General features: G+C 35.0%; 1 protein-coding gene across 3 annotated transcripts; it reads right to left on the bottom strand.

Annotated features, from left to right (window-relative positions):
* Positions 1-4,640: 4,640 nt before the first annotated feature.
* LOC121989278 (transcription factor GTE1-like) lies at positions 4,641-17,818 on the bottom strand. 3 transcript variants are annotated; one of them, XM_042543217.1, is made up of 8 exons: positions 17,604-17,818; positions 16,592-16,671; positions 10,236-10,300; positions 10,076-10,157; positions 9,813-9,911; positions 9,550-9,608; positions 5,468-5,618; positions 4,641-5,070 (listed from the first exon to the last, which is right to left on the bottom strand). In XM_042543217.1, exons 3-8 carry the CDS (start codon positions 10,292-10,294, stop codon positions 4,897-4,899), a joined length of 624 nt encoding a protein of 207 aa, XP_042399151.1. In that variant the 5' UTR covers positions 10,295-10,300; positions 16,592-16,671; positions 17,604-17,818; the 3' UTR covers positions 4,641-4,896. The 3 variants fall into 3 exon arrangements, with proteins under 3 accessions (XP_042399151.1, XP_042399149.1, XP_042399150.1); XM_042543215.1 differs by having other exon boundaries at positions 10,076-10,300; XM_042543216.1 differs by having other exon boundaries at positions 10,076-10,300; positions 16,592-16,668.
* Between the last annotated feature and the right edge of the window lie 134 nt (positions 17,819-17,952).

The raw sequence follows: 17,952 nt of genomic DNA, 5'->3' as shown, positions 1-17,952 counted from the left end.
ATACTTATTATCATGGAAAAGAACATTTGATACTCCTATGGCAAATTCACCAAACTATGTTAAGAAAGAAAAAAAATCTAAAATTAGAGAGTTAGAGAGGAAGAATCAAGACAATCAACTAAAAAAGAGTAGACATATACTTAAGAAAAAGAATATCCAAGGTAGATATGAAAAATTTAGGATTAATGGTCTAGAGAAGGAAAATTAAGTCCTTTGGTCAAGGCTTGATCATTGGAAATGACCTTTGAGAATATGATAAATTTCAACAAAAGAAACTTAAGTTAAAGAAGGCAAGAACCATCCATGGATAAGAAAGGGTTGGATTACAAACCAAAGTCGAAGGAAAGCATATCAATCTATCATGGAGTTCTTTGTGATTATGGAATCAAAATTACATCTAGAAGCGGAGTCAAGACAATAAGGGAGGGCATCTCAACAGTCAACCTTGTTGACACTTCTATGATCAACGCTTCTAAGAAACTTAAGAGGACTATTATATTACAATGGTATTTATGAAAGTTATCCCTATCGAATACTTAGTTAACCTAAAGAGCTCCCATACATGTCGGATTCCTAAGGGTGCAATTTGATCACACTAAGGGTGTGTTTGGTTCAAGTTATTATGTATAATCTTGGTTATGTGATTACCAGGTAATCACATAACCAATATTATGGAGAATAAAACATAACCAAATGTTGTTTGGTTCAATCTAGATAATGCAATGAAAACTTGTTTGTTTGAAGGTTTTAATGAATAACCTAGTTTAATATTTTACTATATTACCCTCAGTTACAAAACCAACTATATATAATAATAATAATAATAATAATAATAATAATAATAATAATACTAATAATAATAATATTATTATTATTATTTAAACTCTACTATTTTTTTCACGTTTTTCTATATTTTTTTATATATTTTTTTACCTTTTTTTTTATTTTGTTTGTTTTTTTTTATTTTTTTCATCTTTTAAAGTTTATTTTAACTTTTTTAATTATTTTTTAGGTTTTTTTTATGTTTTTTCCTTTTTTTTTGAATGTTTTTTTTATTTTTTTAAAGTTTTTTTACAATTTTTTTATTTTTTATGGGTTTTTTTCCCTTTTTTAAATTTTTTAATTTTATTTTTTATATTTTTCATTTTTTTCTTTACATTTTTCTTTTTTGTCATATTTTTCTCTTATCCGAGGGTATTTTTGGTAAAAAAAATTCGTTAACCCCGGAATCAAGAAAAACCTCAGTTTTTCAAGATTTTTCGATTCCTGGTTGCATGCCCCTTTTGCTGACGTATCGAGCATGAAACATTACTCAGGAATTATCGATTACCTAAATCAAATAGGGTTTTTGTTGATAATCTTGGATGGATAACTAAGGTTATCAAGATAACCCCCAACCAAACGCACCCTAAAAGATTTAAGATGTGTCAACCATAATTAAGGGTAGTTAACCCTATCATGACAATGGTGACACGGTAAGTGTGCCAAAATGAACTCAAATTGGCACACTTAGGACCTAAATCTTATGGAATACCTAATAAAATGATGCTTTGGGAGCACTCCATCTTGGATTTGGCAAGGGCATTGAAAAGAAATCAAAATTAGGATTCTATGATCCAGATTCATTGAACCATTAAGATATTTTTAGGAAATTGGTCAAATTTGAAAATTACCCACATTTTCTATTTTTCTAGACATGTATGAGCCAAACAAACCATTTCAAAAAATTTGAAAATAGCACAGCTAAAGATTTCAGGAAATTCATGATTTCTCAGCCGACTGTTTCATGCTAGTAGAGTGTGATTACTATACATCGACAGAGAATGGATTGGCCTATTCTGGGTCGATTGCAACACTCGACCTAAGGCCAGCAATCAACTACTAAATCTTGAGCAGTCGATTATATCTCTTCCGTGTTGATCCTGAGACGGATTAATAGGGGCGCTAGGACGAACGTATTCATTTTTTACCATCATTGAACCGTCAATTATGTCGCAACTCTATAAATAGCTCGTGTGGAGAGCAAGTGATTACAACCCCTAGAGTTCGTCGTCGTCCTTGATTTTCACCACTAAAATCCTACCTCTGACCACTCTGAAACCTTCTACAATCTCACACAACCTCCCTAGACTCTCCACTATCATTCTTCCACATCAAACCCAACCCTCAACCTTGATTTGAAGCTCATCCCTTTAAGATAGCTAGAGATTACTGTGCACTACGACTTTTGTCTGTAAAGCTCCATTTTCTGATCATGGAGGGCACGCCCTTGATTGTCCTCATTAACCCCAGCTAATCTGAGATTGTTGTTGGTAAGCTTGATCCGTTCATTTCCCGCGATCTTATTCGTGGTATGAGTCTTACATTGACATGATCCCTTCAGAGAAGCTACAACCCCAAACCTATGTCTTGACACAAAGGGGGTGCTTGTTTGGGAGGTTTGGAATGAGAATGGAATGAAACCTGTGCTTGGTTTGGGGAAATGAAGGTGGGACCCACGGATTCATTCCTCTAAATAGAGGAATGGGCCATTCCCCACTAATATGAGGGGTATGAGTATTATTCCCATTTCATTAATATTTGCAATCAATCTCATATCCTTTCCTATTCCCTTACCCGAACCAAGCACCTCCTAAGTTCCCCCGAAGGGTTAAAAAAACAATGCCACAACAGTGTATTCCATATGATGAGGAGGGCTGCTTTTCGCACCCCTTCTGACAAACCCCTCCGTTCTACTCCACCTCTCATTTTAATTTTCTTCCATTTTTATCCTTTTCTTTATTCCTTTTATTTTTTTATTTTTTGTCCCTTATTCGTTTTCCTTTTTTTTTAAGTTTTGTTTTTTTAATCAGTTTTTTTAATTTTTATCAATTTTATTTTTTTAATATTTTTTTTATTATATATTTATAATCTTTTGTTTATTTTTAGTTATAGATTTTAGGAGAAGAGTGTTTTGATATGTGTCAAAGATTGGATAATGAGTAATTTAAAGAGAGTGAGAAGTTTTGACATGTGTCAAGAGTTGGAAGTGTGATAATTTAAAGGGATGAAGAATTTTGACATATGTCAAGGGTTGGAAGAAAGGTAATTTAAATAAATGAGAGATTTTGTCATGAGTAATTTAAAGAGAGTGACAAGTTCTGACATGTGTCAAGAGTTGAAAGTGCGATAATTTAAAGGGATGAAAGATTTTGACATGTGTCAAGGGTTGGAAGGGGGATAAGTTAAAGAGATGAGAGATTTTGACATGTGTCAAGAGTTGGAAGGAGTAATTTAAAGGGAATAGAGGTTCTGACATATATCAAGAGTTAAAGATGCGTAATTTAAAAGAAGATGATGTTTTGAAAAAAATAAAAAAAATATATAAAAAAATAATAAATAAAATTGATTAAAAAATAAAAATTAAATAAAATTTAAAAATAATAATCAAAATTAATTTAAAAAATAAAATTAAAAATATATAAGTATTGATGAAAAAAATAAACTAAGAAAAGAAAAAGGATAAAACTATCATTTGACAGGGAGAGAGAGGAGGGGAGGTGGGTGCGGTGTCGTATTGGAAGGGGGGAAAGCAATTTACATGATGAATTGTCACTGTCTAAATGCCAAGTTTTCACATGAGGTATATCCTCAGACCATATAGATGATTGAGTAGGAAAAGATTCATATGCCTTTCTATCACGTCCTCACAATATTTTTTGTATCCCCAAGTTGTAGGTGTCTTTGTGATGAAAGATGTATTTCTCTTGCTGTGCTTTTAGCAAAGGCACATAAAATAGATTAACTGCGGAAGCATAAGAAAATACCACACACATACCAAAGAATGACACAGCCATGTAACATAGTTAGGCAATTCACAGGCTCCTAGTCGACTTATGATCTTAAGTAGAACCATTACTTTTCTCTCCTTTGATAATGTGACGGAGGTGGAGAAACTCTTACAGAATGAGTTTAGGGGCATTATCAAAGATTAATATATAAAGAATAGCAACAATATTTCTCTTTTTAGAAGAATTAAATATTGGAGACAATCTTTTTGTTCGAGGCTTTAACTCTTTTAAATAGCCTCCATGAAATGCTTGCTAACATCGAAGTTATTGATGTGACACCGTTCTCCTAGTACAACCACCTCTAATGCTTCTCATCCTACGTGTATATCGAAATCTCTACACCCGTAGACACAAATCAAAGAGTTGTGATATTCATCTAGAATTTTCATCTAGAAAATTCATCTAGATAGACACATAAATGATGGGACTCACCATTTCACTTTTTGTGGGCCCATCATTTATGTGTCTATCTAGATGAATTTTCTAGATGAAAATTCTAGATGAATATCATTTCTCCAAATCAAAATATAATACAAGATCTAATTTAAACCTTTTGTTCTTAATATCAAAACTCATGATCAAATCACTTAGGGGGCAACAATGTCCACATCACACTGCTTCCTTGGCCAACGAAGTTTTTTTTTTTCTCAATCTATAAACATCAAGATATTAGATGGACTGAGTTTTAATTGGACGGCAAGGTAATTGAGAGAAAGGAAAGAAAAAGGATTATCAACATATCTATAGAAAGTAAATCACCTATTTTTACTAATCTCTTTCCCTTCTCTCACGTACTAGTCCGGCATAACATAAAGCGAATATACCACATCGATAGGCACTGCCATTAATTAGAGCAAACATTAGAAATTATACATCCATGACCATATTGCTTAACTTTTGCAGTTTGCCATAAGTGTTACCTCTGGCAAAAAGCTGTTTAAAGATTAAAAAAAACTTCTTTCAAACATCTTGGACAACAACATAGGCAACCTACTTCAAAAGTTCCAGCTAAATTATTTTAGCAACAAAAACATGGTTACATTTACATGTATAACATCAAGCAACGTCACGACACCGGAAGCTTTTTGTTTCTCTTCTTTGCTGCGCTCTTCACCAAAGCTTCACAAATAATCTCTCTCTTTCGCTTCAAGTTGTCATCCGCCTTTCTTGCAGAGTTCTTTCCTTGATTCTCTAATGCCCTCTTCACAAAGAATTTGAGCTTCCACAATGTGCTCTCACTCTGCACCAATACAAAGAGAAGCAACTTGAATTCTCTGATCAGTGAGAAGAATGCCCCGAAGAAGGCCACTATCAGAATGACAAAATAAGAGCATGTTATCAATACAAACTTCAGATTGGTATCTGAAACGTGGAGAGTAAAGTGAACCACTTTTAGCACATCTGTGAAAAAAGCATATGCACTATGTCACTGGAAAACTATGAAAATATGCACTCACTGGAAAAGTAGTGACAAATGGAAAGACTTTTAAGAACGTAGTGACCCACTAGCAAAAGTTACAAATTCAATCCAAAAGGTCTATAAGACAACATTAAGCTTAGGTGAGGTTATTTCCCTTAACTGCATTGGCCAATTTTTCTAGTACAATAATAAAATATGTAAAGGAAAAAAGAAATACCTGTGCATCCAAATCGAGGTCCACTACTTCATCAGTAGCTTGGAAGCCAGGATTGTCTTCAGCTATAATCTCTAGAGCCTTGTTAAGATCTTCAGAGGATAAAGTGCTAAGGCCAACTCCAAGTTTCCTTTTCTCCTCTGTAGTCATTTTTCTGAAACAAAGAAATTTAAACATTAGTCACACCATAATCGTGGTTCACTTTCACACTGCCGGAAATCATGATGGCAAGCCTAAATGAAAGGAGATTATGCCATCTGCACACAAATTGAGGGTGCCCTGTATTTAAGTTGGAAGTATTTATTGTATTGATAGCCAGTTTCCTAGAAGTAATGTTATGTTGCTGACAATAATAGATTAAATTTTCTAAAGTGAAACTAGTATTTCAATGTTCTTTAAATACGTGGAAAGAATTTCTTATACAAAATTAAATATGTTGGTAAGTGAAGAGCAACAAGAAAAACTAGAATGTTTGTAATCATGTGATATTCAATTATCTATTAACTTACCAACTTTCAAGTTTGAAATAATCTCCCATCAAGTGGGTCTGGAAATTGATGCAAGATGTGATCCTTATTAAAAATTCATTACGTTGAAATATTTTCATATTCAGGTAGGAGTTTATTTGATATGCACATCGTAGAATAGTGCACCAAAACCAATTGGCGGATATAACAAAATTGGGAATTACTCATGTGGGAAAATTCTAACGTGCATACATCCAAAAGATCAAATGCAACTTTTCTGGTTTTGTAAAGATGATAAATCTAATCCACATGGGATCAAACTCCACGCTAGAAGGGAGTAAATAGCGTTACAAATTTTACGAGATGATATTTTCAGAAATCACTAATAACAGAGTAGCACAGCAGAAATAATTAAAATAATAATTAGCACAGATATAATCAAAAGCAACAAAGCAATGTAAACATGCAAAACTTGTTCAGCAGTTTATCAATCAAAGCATAGATAGACACGCACAATAATAATAAAATATTATTCTTATTTCTTAATTTTTCCTCTGGAAAGGTAGAGAAACCTTACTGAAAAAAAAAATCTAAAAAATTAAGCACAAATAAAACAAGTATGGCAACGCAAGAAAAATGAAAGATTATGCTTAGCTGTTGCCGATCACAATTGAAGCTCTAGGTTGCAGCGTGTCGTTGTCGCATGATAGAACAAGGGCACGAGCACAAATGAATTGAATTCAAAAAGGGATCAATTAAATGAGTGATCTAAAAGCACTACCTCGAGGCCATATATATAGTCTTTGTTGCTATTGCTAACGTGGCATCCTCCAATCGACTGGAAGTTGCCTGGAGCAAGGTGAAACCTGATCTTGACTGTCTCACTTAGATCACTCGAACTCATCATCAACTAGTCGCTTGGAAGTAGCTCTGGTCGCCCCGAACTAGCTAAGGTCGCCTAGACCTTCCGACTTCGCTAGTCGAGAGCTATCACCCGAACTCTTTCCAATCGCCTAGAACCGTCAAACTTTGCCTCCCTACAATGGTTACGCGTAATGAGTATGATATTTTAAGTTACTTGCACTTACTTTGGGTGTAAATGTTCAGCTCGACCCATATAGATTGAGCTGTCAAGCTATAGCTCACTCCAGTTGAACTTTTTTGTCAAGCCTTCAGCTCCCAGACTCCACTTGACTTGTCTGCCAAGCCACCTAATTCCCAACTAAGACTTTCTTGCTTGGTTCCCAAATAAAACTTAGCTCCTGCCTGATTCCCAATCAGGACTTCAATTGTCTAGCTCCACTAGGACTTAGCCACTGTCTGGTTCCCAACCAGAACTTTAGTTGCCTAGCTCCACTAAGACTTAGTCATTGTTTGTTCCCAACCAGGACTTGCACTGCCTAGCCTCGCTAAGACTTTTCCTCTTGTTAAGTAACTTACACCTGCACACTTGACAATATTTCATCAGTACACAAAGCATACTAACTTTAAACTTAACCATACATCAAAACATAGGTTCGATGTTGCCCAGCACCAACAGTTATATCCTTCCCAACAACAAAGCAAACTCCATGTTTATCAATAGTTTTCACATAGCAAGTGGCGATCACAACCTATGCATTGAAGCAAAGGGATAAAAAAAAATCATTGACTAAAGTTATCTTTCAATTTGTTTCTGTTGTAGTTTTCAGTTAGCTCTGTTTTAAATTATAACTACTGTAGGTCTGACGTAGCAACTGTGATGCAGTGGTCAAGTGTTGTGAAGTTCTGCATAATTGTAAGATTTATATATAGAGTTGACAGAAACCAAATAAAGTGTTCAACATCCTATAACCAAAGATGAGAAATTGGTGGGTTCTCGCCGAATGAGACTACATTTATTTTGCAGAAAATGTGAAGAATAAGGGAAGTACTTCAATGGCTTCTCAGAGACGGTCAGAAAAGAAATGCCCTGTAATCTTTCTTTCAAAGGAAGATGCCTATGAACCCAATTACCAAGAGAACTGGCAACGGATCCCTGCTCATGGCGCAACTGTTGAGTGGTTGGGAAGAATAGCTGATAGGAAATTACGAGCGGTGGGTGATGGAAATCAGAACTGGCAAATGATTCCTGCTCACAGCAACCTTGTTGATGGGTTGAGACATGCAACTGAGAGGAAATTGACACAGCAGGTGATGGAAAACATAACTGGAAAACAACCCTATCGTGACACACTGCTAAGATAAAAATCACAAGCAAGAGATGAAATTGCAAGATGCTAGCTTAGGCAATCAGATTGATGATGAGAAGTATCAACATGGAGCTAGCTATCATGGGGCCGTGATAACATGTTACAATCAGCTTAATCCCTAGGTACTTCCCTTTACCTCTATTTATAGTCATTATTATATCTTTACAATTTACACTCTATAGATCTTTTTGTTTACACAGAAGTGCCTAACATATTTATAAATAGATCCTAAAAACTCTCATGTGTGCTGGAATTGTTTTAGTATTTCTAAAACCGAAGAAAATATTTTACATGGAGGTACGACTAAAGGACAGCCCGATGCACAAAACTCCCACCAATGTGGAGTACCGGGGAAGGGTCGATTGTACGCAACCTTACCTTGCTTTTGCAAAAGATTGTTTCCAAAACTCAAACTCGTGACTTCTAGGTCACATGGCAACAACTTTATTCTTGTGCCAAAGCTCCCCTTCACATGGAGGTACAACTACAATCATATTTCTCTAGCCACAAGAGAAAAATCTCAATCTTGTATATTTATTTAATAAGCATTACTCATTTGTGAAATTACATAATAACTGTCTTAACTAGGAATAAATGTCTACTATGGAAGTTCAAATAACCATTAAAATTAGTTGTACAGAAGTTAAGAACTAAGGAGAAAAAACAATTATCAAAAATAGGATGAATGGTCGATATTGATGGCATGAAGTGAATATATAATGTTATTAAAATCCTTTCAGTTAGCACAATTGAAGCAATATCATTCTTCCAGATAATTGGTATGCAGAACACGTGCAAGACATGTAAGCCAACTATTTGATGCTTCCATTGCAATATGCTCCAGATGACATGAGGAGGTGAATAGGGTTGGGGAGAGAAACCATCAAGACAAAAGGAATCAGTTAGGATTCTTCTTTTTGATGCCTTCATCCTCCTAATCCGAGCCACCAAAACCAACTGCCAGCATACCAACAAGGCATCAATACAGTATTTCTGGGTTGGGGATCAATATCCTAGCTAGGAATGATTCTTTAACCCTTGACTGACTATATAAAAAGCTTTGCCAGGAGTTCTATCTGCCTTATCATTCTACATGGTCTTCAAATTATATTACAAATATTTTTTCCAGATCTACTATCTTGCTGATTATCTTTCTTAATCAGATATTTTGCTACTTAATCACAAGTGAATTTGTAGCTAAGAATGATATAAGGTCAGGCTGGTTTTCTAATGCTTGCCTGCATCTGTTGAATGATAAACCTTCAAAAGGTCAATAGCTGCTCAGCAGTTTAGCTAAATTAAATCTTTCAAATAAAACAGAAAAAAAGTGTATGTTTGTGCGTATATAATATTCTATAAGGATGATGGATGGGGCAAAATTGTTTACCTGCATTTCTTGATTACCATTGCCCTTAGCTCTTCCAATTGCGAGTTGAGTTCATCAAGCTGAAAATTGGATTAAAAAATTAGGAAAAAATAGAGTTGTGCTCTAGCGTGATTAGTTCCTATTAACCAGTACAGACCAAGATAATATTAACAAAGTCACATAACTCCAGCCTTGCCACTAGAGTGAAAAAAAAAAATACGATCAGTGCCTAGAAATGGAAAGTAACAAGAACACATTATGAGTATATACATATTTCAGGCTACCTCATTGTATGTTTCTCTAGCTATTTTTGAATATGCAGCCTTTCGAGAATTCCGCATATTTGCAAGGGTTTGAGCTTCCTCATTTTTTTGCCTTGCTTCCTGGCAAGTAACCCCAGGGAAAATGAGATGAGACAACAAAAAGATATTATGACGAATTTGATGCTGTTAAAAGAAACTATATCCATGAAGAAAATGGAAGACAAAATGTTAGACTGGAAGACATCAAGAAGATGGGAGAAGAAATAAGAGTTGCTCAACTCAACCTCTTCAGCAACTTCAGCTAGCAATGGCAGCCACTTCTCTTCAAAATTTTCCAGCAATGACTTTGCCATAACATGAACATCACTTTGATCATCATTGTATTTCATTGCGTTAGTGAAAACCAATCTTACATCAGCATATATTTCACGAACATTCTTATACCAATTGCCATCCTTCGCTTCCATCTGGTTCTTGATTGTACCAAAAACCATGGGCTTCATAATGAACTAGATGCACAAAAGGATAAAGTAAAACTATTTGGAAGAATAAAATTTATTATAACTGAACTTTTAAGGGATATCTTCTTAAACTGTTTGACTAGTGAAGCAGCCAACAAATACATTTCACGAGCAATGACTTTGCCCAAGCTTGTATTTAAATAAATTTGTCACAATTTATAATTAGAATAACAGGAAAATTGCAATTTACTTGACTTCTTCATGGTCTGCGAGAAAGCCTATCCATGCAAGAAAAGTAGATTAAAGACCGGTATGATGAAACATGGCTTCATAATCTAATTTGTATTTTTATGTTATTACTGTTTAGAATAAAAAAAAGGTTTCTACTTTCACTATTTTTGGTTAGCATAGTCAATTTTGAGATGTTATGAGACATGTTATCACAAGACCTAAAATGAATTCACTCATTGTTTTCATCGTACAATAAATAATACAATGATTATTTTTTTACTTTGTAAACCCGCCAATGTCAGTCCCAAGCCCGGATGAAAAAGGGTCAGAGTTGCGCGTTAGGTTGTCAGCCAACATGGACTTCCAGACAAATGTTTAATGAATGAATTCATCAAACTATTGTGCTAATGCTAGGATGCTCCCCGAAAGGAACACGTTGCAGGATCTGACTATAACGCCTCGGTAAAGACTGTTTCATCTCTATAAGAACTTAGGTGGCGTTTGGTTTAGAGGTTTGGGAATGAGAGAATGGATTCATTCTCAAATTTTGTGTTTGGTTGATGGGAATGGAATCAAGATTTTGGAATGAAACCCAAAAACTTGGGTATGGATGATACCCACCCCCTCCCTTGGGTTTTCATGGAATGGGAATAAGAATCAAGTTTTGAACGAAAATACCCTTAGTATATTTGTTCAATTTTTTTTTCATTTCACTCTCTCTCCTTGTCTCTCTCATCATACTTTCTCTCTCCTCATTTTATCATTACATTTTCTCTCTCAACATACTTTCTCTCTCCTCATTCTCTCTCATCACACATTCTCTATCATTTTTTCTCAGTGTTCTCTCTCATTATTTTCTCTCTTCATTCTCTCCTCATTTTTTATCATACTCTCTCTCATCATACTTTCTCTCTCCTCAATCTCTCTTACCATACTCTCTCTCCATATTTTATCTCATCACACTTTCTCTCTCTTCATTCTCTTCATCACACTCTCTCTCCTCATTCTCTCTCATCACACATTCTCTATCATTTTCTCTCTGTATTCTCTCTCATCACATACTCTCTCATTATTTTCTTTCTCTTCATTATCTCCTCATTTTTTTATCATACTTTCTCTCTCCTGAATCTCTCTTACCATACTTTCTTTTCATATTTTCTCTCATCACACTTTCTCTCTCTTCATTCTCTTCCATCACACTCTCTCTCCTCATTTTCTCTCATCACACTTTCCCTCTCATCATTTTTTCCTTTCATACTTTCTCTCTCATCACATTTTCTCATCATACTAACTCTCTTCAATCTCTCATTTTCTCTCATCACACTTTCTCTCTCTTTATTTTTTCCCATCACTCTTTCTCTCTCAACACACTTTCTTTCTCATCATACTTTTTTTCTTCTCAATCTCTCCTATCACGCTCTCTCTCCTCATTTTCTCTCATCACACCTTCCCTCTCTTCATTTTTTCCCATCACACTTTCTCTCTCATCACACTTTCTCTCTCATCATATGTTTCTCTCACATTCAACTTTCTCTTCCATCTAATTTTTTCTTTTATTTTCCTCTAAGGGTAAAAAAGGAAATTTAAGTTCATTCCGATTGAAAATATTCAACTAACCAAACAATATTTTTAAAAATGATACCCAAGCTCATACCCATTCTCATTCCACAATACTATGATACTCATTCTCATTCTGATTCCTAGGAAAGAACCAAACGTCACCTTAGTATAATGTTAAATATACAAGATGTCTTACACCATAGGTTGGGTTAAAAAACTAATTTTCTAAGATTTGGAACATGGAATATAGAAACACTCACTGATAAAGCAATGGAGGTAGTAGATATAATGATTAGGAAAAAATTAAATATTTTTCAGGTACAAAAAATAAAATGGGTAGGAGAGAAACAAAGAAAATAGAGAATTTGGATTTGAAGTTATGGTACACGGGGAGCAAAACAAGAAATGTAAGTATTGTTGTCAATAGTTCGGTAAAAGATGAACTAGTCGTATTTAGAAAGGGGATGTAATTATAGCTCTCAAACTAGTAGCGCCAAAAAAAACTATTAATATAATTAAAATATATGCACCTTAAGTGGATTAGATGAGCACACTAAATCTAGATTTTGGGACAACCTAGATGAGATATTACAAAATATTCTACCAACCAAAATGATTTTAATAGGAGATCTAAATGGGCATGCAAAAGTGAAAAATAAGGAATATGATAGGCGACATAAGAGTTATGGGTTTGGAACAAGAAATGAAGAGAAAATTATATTGAATTTTGCAATAGCATATGCCCAAAAATTAATTATGATTTATGTCTAGAATGTCGACAATAGAAGTTATACATCTTCTTAGTTAACTAATTGAAAAGTATTGGAAACTGAAGACTTACATATGGTATTTGTTGACATAGAAAAAACTTATGATAGTCTCAACAAAAATTACATGGAGAGTTCTAGAAAACTAGAATGTCGACAATAGAAGTTATGCATCTTCTTAGTCAACTAATTGAAAAGTATTGGGAACTGAAGACTTACATATGGTATTTGTTGACATAGAAAAAACTTATGATAGTCTCAACGAAAATTATATGGAGAGTTCTATAAAAGAGAGGTGCTAGCATAGTATATTGAACTAATTAAGGATATATACGAAGATGTAATGACAAAAGGAAAGTCTTTTTAACCGAAATGTTTTCGTTAAGGATAAGGTTATATCAAGGATCAACTCTAAGTCTCTATCTTTTTATACTGATCATGATGAACTCACTAGACACATCCAAGATACGGTACCAAGGTAGGTGCATGTTGTTTAAAGATGATATTATTTTAGTATATGAACACATGAAGGAGTAAATGCTAAATTCGAATCTTGGCAAAAAAGGTTTTAGGCTTAGTAGAATAAAGAGATAAATATGGAATTTAAGTTTAGTAATATTAGACATAATGAGACAATTGTTAAGATAGGAGATGACAAGTTCTATGTAATTCAGAGTTTCAAGTATTTAGAATCATTTTTGTAAAAAAAAACAAAGGGATTGATAGAGATATCTTACATAGAATATAAGTGGGATGGTTGAAATGAAGGAAAACGTCAGATGTCTTGTGATCGTAAAAAAACTTAAAGGAAAATTTTACAAAATAGCAGTTCGACCTGCTATGTTATATGGAGATAAATGTTGGCTATGGCTCGAGCACATGATTAAAAGATGAGAGTTGAAGAGATGAGGTTAACACCTAGTGAGGGAAAATTTCGGGAGACATGTTTAAGATGGTATATTCTTAGATGATCAATAAATGTTGCAGTTAGGTGATATGAAACTATAACAAACGTGTACATCAAATGAGAAAGAGAAAGAATAGAAATGACTTGATTAGTAACAATAAAATAAGATAAAATTTATTTGAATATAAATGATGATATAGTAACAGATAGAGCCCAATGGCGTAGAAAAATCCATATAGCTGACCCCACATAGTAGAATAAGGTTTGGTGGTGGCTGTTGTCTTTACTTTGCAAAGTCTATCTCTTACGAGATAAGGGTTTGAATTACTTTAAAATTTTGAGCCACACTAGGAGATTTACCACTACATTCAATATACCAAGCACATCAAAGAAAAATTTTCTTCTGGTAGCTACAGTCAAACTTCATCCCAAAGACGACTATGTTTTGCAGACGATACGCGAATGTCGCCAAGCAAGCAAAAGCCCGGAAGCACGAGTGGATGGCCGTGAATATGCCTCCACCCAACTCCCTCCTCGCCGGTGAGTCCACACAGAGCTTCCCCAGCCTTAAGGAGGCGGCTACCTCCTCCAAGTGCTCCTACCATACCAATGCTCCACTTTGTTGATCCAATCAACAATATTCTCTATTTGTGACTTGCCTTTGTAAGCCCTCAATCTTCAACCGTCTTTCATGGTGCTCGGCTTCCTCTATCGGAACCTGCCTACCATGACCACGAGCACAACGATCATCCATTGGGTCTGCACCTTGCTCTAATACCAACTAACATCGGGCAGGTGCGGGCTAACGAGAAGAGGGAAATTAAGGAGAAGACAAGAAGAGAAAATCACCGTCCTCTATGTTTTTCAAAAAAGGAAATATTATTTAATAACAGAGGATTATTTCTCATACAGCTAAACAAATGTTTATATAGACTCTAAACCCAAAAATAAAAGAAATGAAACAAATCCTAATATATGGAATTGAATTCCTATCTTGCGAAGAAAGGAAAAAATTCTAAAATAAAGAAAAAATAGTAATACTCACAATCCTAAAAATTCTAACGGACTCAAATCTAACAAAATACAAAAGATAGAAATTACCAAAAATACTTAAAACACCTAAAATACCTTAAATACCAAAAGAATAAAAATTATCAAAAATAATAATAATAATCTGCAGATCCTCCTGCATCATATTTTAAATAACTTAATTGAATTGTTATTCATCAAAAAGAGGAAATTGTTAGGACTTTCGTCTCCCGGGCAGTTAAGTGTTTTGATGAGTTAGGCGAAGGGTTTAAGTTTATGGTTATATTTAAATTGTGTTTTTAGTCGTGTCAAAATCTTAAAAGAGGCATTCAATAACATGATGTCAAACCAAGCCTTCCTCCTTTTATAGTCACTTGTTGATTTCTAGAATTTTCTTGATCCAAATCAGCTCATGACCAATTCATCTAGATCACGAGCAGTGCACTTGGATTTTGTTGGCTAAGTCATCAATCAACTGTTCTCTATCATCAGTTAACTAATCCAAATCAATTAAATTAGTTCCCTAAGATTTAGTAGGTCCTTCTGTTGGTTGTCATCAATCATGTTCTCTACCATCAACCGACTATTCTTTACCATTGGTCAACTTATCTAGATCAATTTGACTATTCCTTTAGCTCGTAACCATTTCCTTTGTTAACTATTTCATTGGTAGACAATTTATCCACTATCTATCCTTGACCGAATCTTCTAGCGACTATTTTATTCTGCCATCATTGGTCGATTCTAGGTGATAAATGTCGACTTCTTCAAATCATATTTTGTTTAATGATTATAATAATGTTGATTGGCGATACCTCAATAGATCCGAATAAAAAAATTTTGTTTGCTAGCATTTCCACCTAAGTTGACTACCTGACCTACGCAACTGATTGAAACCTTACATCAGTCCAGTTATACCTTGGCTCCATCCAACTCTAAAGCTGAGAGATTCAATATCTCTAGGACTCACTCAATTGCCTAGTACAATTCAACCTCGACTTACAAAGACTTCCAATGTCTATAAATCAAATCTCGAGGACTTCCCCCTTTACCTAATCTCAGGTCAAACTTTATCAGGTGAACTTTCACTGCCAAACATCCGTTCTACATAGACCCACTATCAACACCAATTGACTTCAACTAATGCTAACACCTATTGGACTTCTCAAATATCTAGTCAACCTTAACCCTTTTGCACTTTGTCCAATGTCAAGTGTTCAATCAGTCTTGACCTACTTACACATCAGTCCTAACTTATACTTACCTCAATTATGTTGCCCATGACATGATTACAGCATCATATTGTTTAAACATCAAAAGGCAATCCTTCATCTATCAGGACCAAGTTGGACCTAATTGCACCAACACAATATACAAAATTCTTTAAACAACAAAATATTTCAACAAACCTACAAGTGGAAATATGCACCACAAAAGGTAACATGAAAAAATTGCCATTCTACCAAAGAAATATGCACCATACAAAGATTTTAATTTAAAAAAAAAAAAAGAAAATGAGATCATGAACAATTTTAGGTTAAAGTTATATATTGATCATTTTCTAGCCCAATATCCATGGGAAACTTTTTTTTTGCCATCCAAAAAAAAAAATAGTCATCCCTTTGAACTAGTTATTTACTATTTGGTACTTGATTATTTCACAGATGCAGCCAAAAGGAACCTTTGGCCCAAAGAAGACTAATTTTACATGACTAAGAAAACAATACTAAAGATCACCAAAACACAAAAGTAAGTGCACCCTCTATTACAAAGACAGATATGCAACTGAAATTTGGAAGGAAAGAAACACAACTAAGAAAAAAAAGGTAGGAGTTTGTAAGATACCTTTGTTCGATTTGCAAAAGCAACAACAAATTTACACGTCTAGAATTTCTCAATGCGATAGTTGAGTGGATTGCTATCTTCTGTGTTCGAAGAAAAGAAGAATTAGTTTAACCAAATATCAACTTTCCCTTAAATCATTTTTTCTACTTCATGGCAAACAAAAGGTCTATGCAAAGAGGCTAAGACTCCAGCAACTTTTGATTTAAGACACGCAACAAAAATATATAGATGGTTATTTGTAAGTAAATTTGCAAATTTGTCCACTTAGGCAAGCATAGAGTAAAATATGGCAACAAAATAAATTACAATTAAGCATAATTATATAACATATAGTGGTGATATTTAACCTAAACATGACTAAATCACACTTAGAGAATCCAAATAGAACATCCACATGATTGAAACAAACAATTAAGTGGGATTAATATTGTAGTAGTTCTTTTTAACATTAATTTGTGTTCTCTTTTAACTATGATTGGCACATAAGCTAATCTATGATTTAATCAGCATGTGAATTCCACCTTATTCATAGGGTACATTAGAGATTTGCTTCACCTTGCTCTAATCAGATGAATTTTAGTGAAAGAAATCAAACCATAGGTGTTCATAGACTGATTGCAAGTAGCAGAGATGCATTTCAGAATCAATCGTTGAAATTATACAAGGATAATCTTTAAGCGTGCTCTACTTGTGTCACTCTCAAAGTTGAAGTCTTGCTTATGAAATAAATTCGAAGGAAGTGTTTAAAACATCCTGATGCTTTTAGAATCGATCAAAAACGTAATGAGCATGGACGTCGACAAAGGAGGTGAGGTGGGGTGATGTCGATGGAGGAGGAAGGCAAAGATAAGGCGGTGGCAGGATGGGAACGCGAAGCGCAATGTTCGAGGATTCGGCAGCTGGTATGGAGGAGGAAGGGGAGAAGATGTTGGAGGAAGGTACGACTGCTGGGTGTAAATATCAAGCAGCTGGTATGGAGGAGGAGGAGGGAGGAATGTTGGTCGGAACTCACCGCAATAGGGGGGAAGTGTCGGACCGGTGGAGAGGAGTGTGGGAATAGGAAGGAATAGTTCTTTACTCCTCCCTGCGGCGGATCTAAACCGCTTCTCCGTCAACCGGCGGCGAGGCGCCAAGGCGGCTAGTGAAGACAAGGGATGAGAGTTCCGACTTCCGATTTCGCGTGACCCTACGAATGCCCCAGTATCGGAGGGACGAACTGGATGAAACGCGTAGGGAAGCTAAGGAACTCGACCGTCCGATCCTTGTCCGTGCCCCTAGCCGAAATGATTCGACGTTCTCGTCCGTCGAATGCTAATGACAGGGACGGTTGGATCATTGGACAAAAAGGCGATAACGCTCGC

The sequence above is a fragment of the Zingiber officinale genome, chromosome 6B (genome assembly GCF_018446385.1).
Source record: "Zingiber officinale cultivar Zhangliang chromosome 6B, Zo_v1.1, whole genome shotgun sequence".
NCBI classification, from domain to species: domain Eukaryota; kingdom Viridiplantae; phylum Streptophyta; class Magnoliopsida; order Zingiberales; family Zingiberaceae; genus Zingiber; species Zingiber officinale.
This window is presented reverse-complemented; position numbering and strand designations above follow the sequence as displayed.